We start from the raw sequence: 6,071 nt of genomic DNA on the forward strand, positions 1-6,071 counted from the left end.
GTGGGCTCTGCCCTTGGTCTACCAGGAGACAGAAGAGGCCGCACGCAAAGAACAACAGGAAAGCGACGTGAGTTTTAATATCAGGAATTTCTGAAGCAGCTTATTACTAGGAGCTGAAAACCTTGGCCTGATCACAAATACAAAGGCTACAAGCTCAGAAGAAGATGTCATGTATTCCAGAGAAGATATGAAAATGAAGAAAGCGGGGCAGCTGGCAAGGTCTCCTGAGCGCACCTCCACACCAGCAGGGCTGGCGGATGCCGGTGCAGAACGGTATCGAAATGAGCTGGCCCTCGCTTGGCAATCCAGTTATCTACAGATGTTCTCTGAATTCAGTCTTCAGCTGGTTATAATCACTTATTCATTCAAATCTTTACTGAGCAGACTAGGTTCGGGCCTGTGCTGTCTCCAGCACTCTCGACCTAATCTATGAGATGAAAGCTATAGTTTTGACCTTTGTCTATCATCAATGATAGGTTCTCACTCTTACCGCAAAGCATAAATCAGCCTGGCCTCTCAAGTTCAAGATCAATAGCTCTACAGCAAAATGTAAAGATTTTCTGCAGACACAGACAGTTGGCCCAGGGGACACACCATATGCACAAGTAAAAGCCTGACGGAGCCAGAAAAGAGAAAAGATACGCGAGAATCAAATATAGCCAACCCACATGTTAACACAGAAATCCAAGCAGACCTACTCAGCACGGGTCCCATTCAAACCATACTTATAAAGGTTTCTTCATGCTATTTACAATTTTAAAGTAAATTTACTTTACAAGCAGCCAGGGAATTCTTTATTTAATACCGTCCTCACATAAAAGTTCATTCAAACCATGAAACTGAGCTTTATGACAACCTAGAAATAGGAACTAAAAGAAGGCAAACATAATGCCTTAGAGATCGGGAAACATTTACACAGTTCAACTGTTAAAAACAGTTCAACATTCATCTAGTGAATACAGTCTGGCTGTCAGTATACACGGTATACAAGTTCTTCAGGGAGGGGAGAGGTCTCTCGGCGGTTCTTCACATGTCTCCAAACGCCGGTCCTGTGGAACTTCCGGCAGAGGCTGGTTTTCTTCCAATACCGCTTGGGGTTTGACACCCGTGGGTTCAGATTCCCAGGAAACAGGACTACCTTCCTTTTGCTTCAAAGACCAGACATAAATACATCACACAGATGTTGTCATTTTCACTCCACTGACTGGCTGAAGCTCTATGACAAAGCTGCTATCACGGGGTCAAAATGTAACATTAATATCCCAGATCAAATTCTATTATAACAAGCAATACACATGATAAAAATCTCTAGAGAATAATAATTTCAAAAGCCCTAATGACAACTCATTTGCTCCAAGTAGCAGTCACTATCACAAAATTTTAGTGTGTGTACACACTTTTTTTTTTTCTTTAATTTCAGTATATTTCATCTACCAGTATTTGACCTGGTGTTCAAGGACATAAGCCAAGGGTGGATAAGGAAAACCAAGCCTTCCTTTAACTTCTAACAAACAGACAACTAACCCTAATAACAATTTTAATTACAAAATACTCACAGTCCTTGCTTCTCCTACTCTTCTCAAAATGACACCTGCTGCCAATAAAGCCTTCCCTGTTTCCGCAAATAACTTCTCTTCATCTGTTTCTCCAAGTTTCTGTAGCTCAATGTACTTCTCCACAAACCTGGAATTCCAAGCAGTTGCACCTAAGGTCTGTATATTTAGAGTCATGAAGACATGCTGTTACGCAGAACCAAGCATTCCCTTCACATGTCTTCCTATAGGAATGGCTTTTTCCTCCAGTGGAATTCAACAAAACTCCTCAAACCGACAACTAAATTCCTTAAAAAACAAAAAAACTAACCCAGGACTCGTAAAATAGCTTACTGTTGACAGGTAGACTTGAAGTTTGGATTGAACAGATCAAAAGCTTTCTGACCAGATCCATAGGCTGAATAAAATTTCCTAGAAAATATAAACAACACAATATAAATCTCTGTTTACAGATCATGGCCAAGAACAGAGTAAAGAAAAACCACTAGGCCAAACATAAGCTACTTTTTTTGTTTTTTTTTTAATAAGTAGTGCATGCACATGGGAAACATGCCAAACATTACAAAAAGGTATCCAATGAAAAGTTAACATTCCTGCTCATCTCTGCCCCCAACTCCCCAGTTCCCTCCCAGGAAGCAACACTAACCAGTTTCTTGGGTATCCATTCAAAAATATTCTAACATACAAGTATATATGTATCTATCACTCCTTATCCCCAGCCTCACAGTTTAACTCCAAGGACAGAAAACACTATTGTACATCCTGCGTCTTCTACTTAATAGCTCATAGAGATCATTTCAAGTCAGTGAACCTAGATTGTTTCCAATCCTTTGCTCCTTTAGACAGAGCTGCAACGATTAACTTAATCAGTATTTCTTAGTACACTGTGCAAATGAGTCTGGAATAAATTCATAAAAATCGTATTACTAGCTCAAGGTGTGTGCATTTGTAATATGGCCTTCCAAACTGTCAAATGCTTCCCAAAGTAGCTGTGCCAATTTACGCTCACACCAGTAATGTATGAGAGTGTCTATTTCCCCATACCTGGGCCAAATTCTATTTCCCAACTTTTTGTTGTCAATTTGACAGGTGAAAAATTATAACTTGTTATACTTTTGCCTTTTCTTATGAAGTTGACTAGACATCTTTTCATGTTTAAAAGCAAACTGAATTTCCTTTTCTGTGGCCTGTCCATGTTCTTTGCCTTCCATTTGGTAGGTTTTTTCTACTGATTTATAAGTAAACTTTATAGCAGTATAAATAGGAAATTAGCCCTCTATCATACTGGTTGCAAAAATTTTTCCCCCAATATGTTGGCTGACTTTTGATTCTGCTTGTGGTACTTTTTTGGGGGCAGAAAATTTTAATATTTTCCTTTATGGCTTCTGGGTCTCATGTTATACTTAAAAAGGTCTTTATCACTCAGATTATTTTTAAAATTCTCCCATGTTTTCTTCTAGTACTTATATGCTTTCATTTTTTACATTTAGGTTTTCATATGTCTGGAATTCATTTTGTTGCTTTAAGTTCTTCAAAATATTAAAAACACTAAAAAGAAGCCAAAAAAAAAAAAAGGTTCAAAAAATTAAATGCAAGGTATTATTATTTTGACATTAACAGTAATAAAAGGGAGCAGTAAAATATTACACATTCTCCAATGACCTATCACCTAGCTCCTGCTATCCACACAGCAGAAGCACAAATGATTTTTTTTTTTTTTTTTTTTTTTGGAGAAAGTTAGCACGAGCAGGAGGAGCAGGAGAGAGAGGAGAGAGAATCCCAAGCAGACTCCCCGTGGTAGAGCCTGATGCAGGGTTCAATCCCAGGACCCTGAGATCATAACCTGAGTCAAAATCTTGACTGATTAAGACACCCAGACGCACCCACAAATGATTTTAATGTATAAATCCCGACCAAGTGCATGCCATGAGCCTACCCAGAAAAGCACTCACAAAGTATTTAATGCCCCCAAAGATCTCGGGTGCTACCCTGAAAATTTCCAAGTAGAGCAAGAATATACTTGTTCTCCTATCTCACAGAGTCTTGGGGCCCGGGGGGGGGGGGATTCCTCAAATCAAAGGGACCTAGACCTCAAATGAGAATATAATGACTTCATAAATTATTTTTTTACATCCGAAAATAGAGAAAAGAGTAAGGGGACAGGGGCACCTGGGTGGCGCAGTCGGCTGAGCATCTAACTCGTGATTTTGGCTCAGTTCACAGCCTCAGGGTTGTAAAATCGAGCCTTGCCTGGGGCTCCATGCTCCCTCTGCCCTCCCCCTGTGCTCTCGTGTGTGCGTGCGTGCTCTTTTTCTCTCACTCAAATTTAAAAAAAAGAAAAAGAAGGAATATGTATTACCCTGAATAAGGTACAACCTCTGATCTTAATATATAAGAAAAAAGAATCATACAAAATTTAAGTACTAAAAACTGACATCAGTATTAGAGGGAAAGAGCTCTGCCACTGAACTCCCGGTGAGCTGACCTCCTTGAGCCTCACAGTCTTCCGGAATAAAATGAAGACAACATACCCATCTTGTAGGGTAGAGTAAGGCCTGAGTTAGGGAATGTTTTTTAAGAGCTCAGCATACTGCTAACAGATGCACAGAAACCGGTAGCTATAATTGCAATTATCAGTCCATTGCTGGGCTCCAGATTCTACTTCCCAGAACTTGTTACTGATTCCCTAAGTTGGTAGATACACAAGACCTTCTCCACAGGGCAAGCCCTGGCTCGACTCCTATTACAGTTTACCAGACTGCTAGGTAAATCTTTTCTTCTGAAGTTTTGCTGCCTCCTGTCCACCATGTGGGCTTTGTACTCACGCTCTAATCCGATCCTCGGGGTACAAGATGTCCTGGATGGCAGCTTTGGCTTTGCCATATCGCAAGCGGGGCCTTCGGAAGACCGGCTCTCTCAGCGGGGGAAAGGCATTATATATGTCAAACCAGAGGGGCTTCTCATTCAACACCCCAGCCCGCATCAGGTCCCGAGTCCTTAAGGAAGGAAAAGTAACGAAGGTCAATCAGTTACAACAGCCTGTCTAAGCCCCTGAATCAGTCTAGTCACAGCCTGGCGCATCAGTGGGATCACGGAGTCCACAAGACAGAACCGGAAGAAGACCAGAGCAGGGGTGTTCCCCACCTACAGTTAACATATTTCCATATTCCAAACCAACCTAACAAAGCTCAGGGGTTAAGTCCTATTTTTTCATGTGCGTCCCACCCCCCTCGCCCCATCCCGGTCGCATCGAAGAAAATACAAAGACGACCCAGCCGGGCCCATCATCATCTTCCCTCCTTCCTCTTCCTAGAGAACTCCACTCCGGCAGGGGAGAGAAGCAATCCTGAACGGGAAAGATACGTTCAAGGAATGGTGTCGTCAAGCACACCTATTCAGAGACAGGAGAGCACGAAAGGGCCTCACCCGGCTCTGACTCCCGCACTCCGGAGAATGCCTCGCCCTGCTCTGACCCGCCCAGACAGAGCGTGAGCTCTCGAGAGCCCCCATCCGGAGGACGTACCCTCAGCCCACCCCGGCTCCGAGCACGCACCGCGAAAAAACGCTCCCCACAGTCTCCAGCCGGCTCCTCGCCATGGCTAGCGCCTCGGACGCTCACGGCCAGGGGCTACCGGAAGCGGAAGCACCAGCGGCAGGCGAAATGGGCGTAGGCTGCTGGCCGAGCCAAGGATCGCGGCGCTCTCTGCGCAGCAGCAGCCGGAGAGCCGAGCCAGGCAGAAGCAAAGGATGGGCCGAACTGGCGCGACCCTCGGCCCCCGGCCGGTTCAGACGGGAGCACTCGATAGCCGAACAGAAAGGGAGGGAGCGGGCCAGAGCCGGGCAGAAGCAATAAATGACCGATCTAGAGGAGGGATTCACGCTGGCGCTTGCGTTACCCTTTCTGGCCTTGCGGAGCCAACCCCAGTGAAGAAGGTGGGGCGGCGCGGAGCGAAGATGATGGGGTGGAAGGAGGGAGGCGCAGCCTACGTCCGGGGAGCTATCCAGGCCGGGACACACGTTAAGGCAGAAATGACAGGTCACAGCGGGGCAAGGCCCGGACTGCGCCTTATCTTACTTGGAGCCACAGACCCCGCAGAAGGAAACCGAGGCCGAGGACGGGCAGGCACAAGCCCAAGGTCACACTAGAGCCCGAGCCTCCGTCCTCCGTGCCCTGCGGTGCAGCGCGCCCCGGGAGTCCGTTGGCCCGGGAGCGCCTCCTGCATCCGCTGAACTTGGGATGCTGCCGGCAACTAGTGCTTTCTCCGCGGAGCCGTCGCGGGCTCGCTCGTCCTTGGAGCTGGAAAAGCGAAAGTGAACAGAACAAATTCCGAGACCGAGACTCAAAAATCTGCGGAAAGTAACCTCTCAGAGTGACCTTTTGGTCCAAGAATCATACTTCGGGTAGAGTACCCCAGAGAAATCAAAGCGCAATTTCAGGAGGATATTCGTGCAGGGATCGTCATTGCAGCGTTGCAGTGGGGGAAAAAGTCCAATGGAAAGTGATGGTTCATATAATCC

The 6,071-nt window shown here is 45.3% G+C and overlaps 1 protein-coding gene across 2 annotated transcripts; it reads right to left on the bottom strand.

Annotated features, from left to right (window-relative positions):
• Positions 1-775: 775 nt before the first annotated feature.
• MRPS23 (mitochondrial ribosomal protein S23) lies at positions 776-5,263 on the bottom strand. 2 transcript variants are annotated; one of them, XM_008695520.2, is made up of 5 exons: positions 5,107-5,263; positions 4,379-4,549; positions 1,887-1,964; positions 1,557-1,683; positions 776-1,148 (listed from the first exon to the last, which is right to left on the bottom strand). In XM_008695520.2, the coding sequence occupies exons 1-5, from the start codon at positions 5,148-5,150 to the stop codon at positions 996-998; spliced, it is 573 nt and encodes a 190-aa protein (XP_008693742.1). In that variant the 5' UTR covers positions 5,151-5,263; the 3' UTR covers positions 776-995. The 2 variants fall into 2 exon arrangements, with proteins under 2 accessions (XP_008693742.1, XP_008693743.1); XM_008695521.2 differs by lacking the exon at positions 5,107-5,263 and adding an exon at positions 5,077-5,096.
• Positions 5,264-6,071: the final 808 nt, after the last annotated feature.

This window comes from Ursus maritimus, unplaced genomic scaffold (genome assembly GCF_017311325.1).
Source record: "Ursus maritimus isolate PB19 unplaced genomic scaffold, ASM1731132v1 scaffold_24, whole genome shotgun sequence".
In the NCBI taxonomy this organism is placed as follows: domain Eukaryota; kingdom Metazoa; phylum Chordata; class Mammalia; order Carnivora; family Ursidae; genus Ursus; species Ursus maritimus.

Coding starts and splice junctions, on each gene's coding strand:
- MRPS23 (XM_008695520.2), bottom strand. CDS start 5,150: ATGGCGAGGAGCCGGCTGGAGACTGTGGGGAGCGTTTTTTCGCG. Junction 1,965..4,378: donor CCCGAGGATCGGATTAGAGC/GTGAGTACAAAG, acceptor TATATTTTCTAG/GAAATTTTATTCAGCCTATG. Junction 1,684..1,886: donor TTCAAGTCTACCTGTCAACA/GTAAGCTATTTT, acceptor TTGGAATTCCAG/GTTTGTGGAGAAGTACATTG.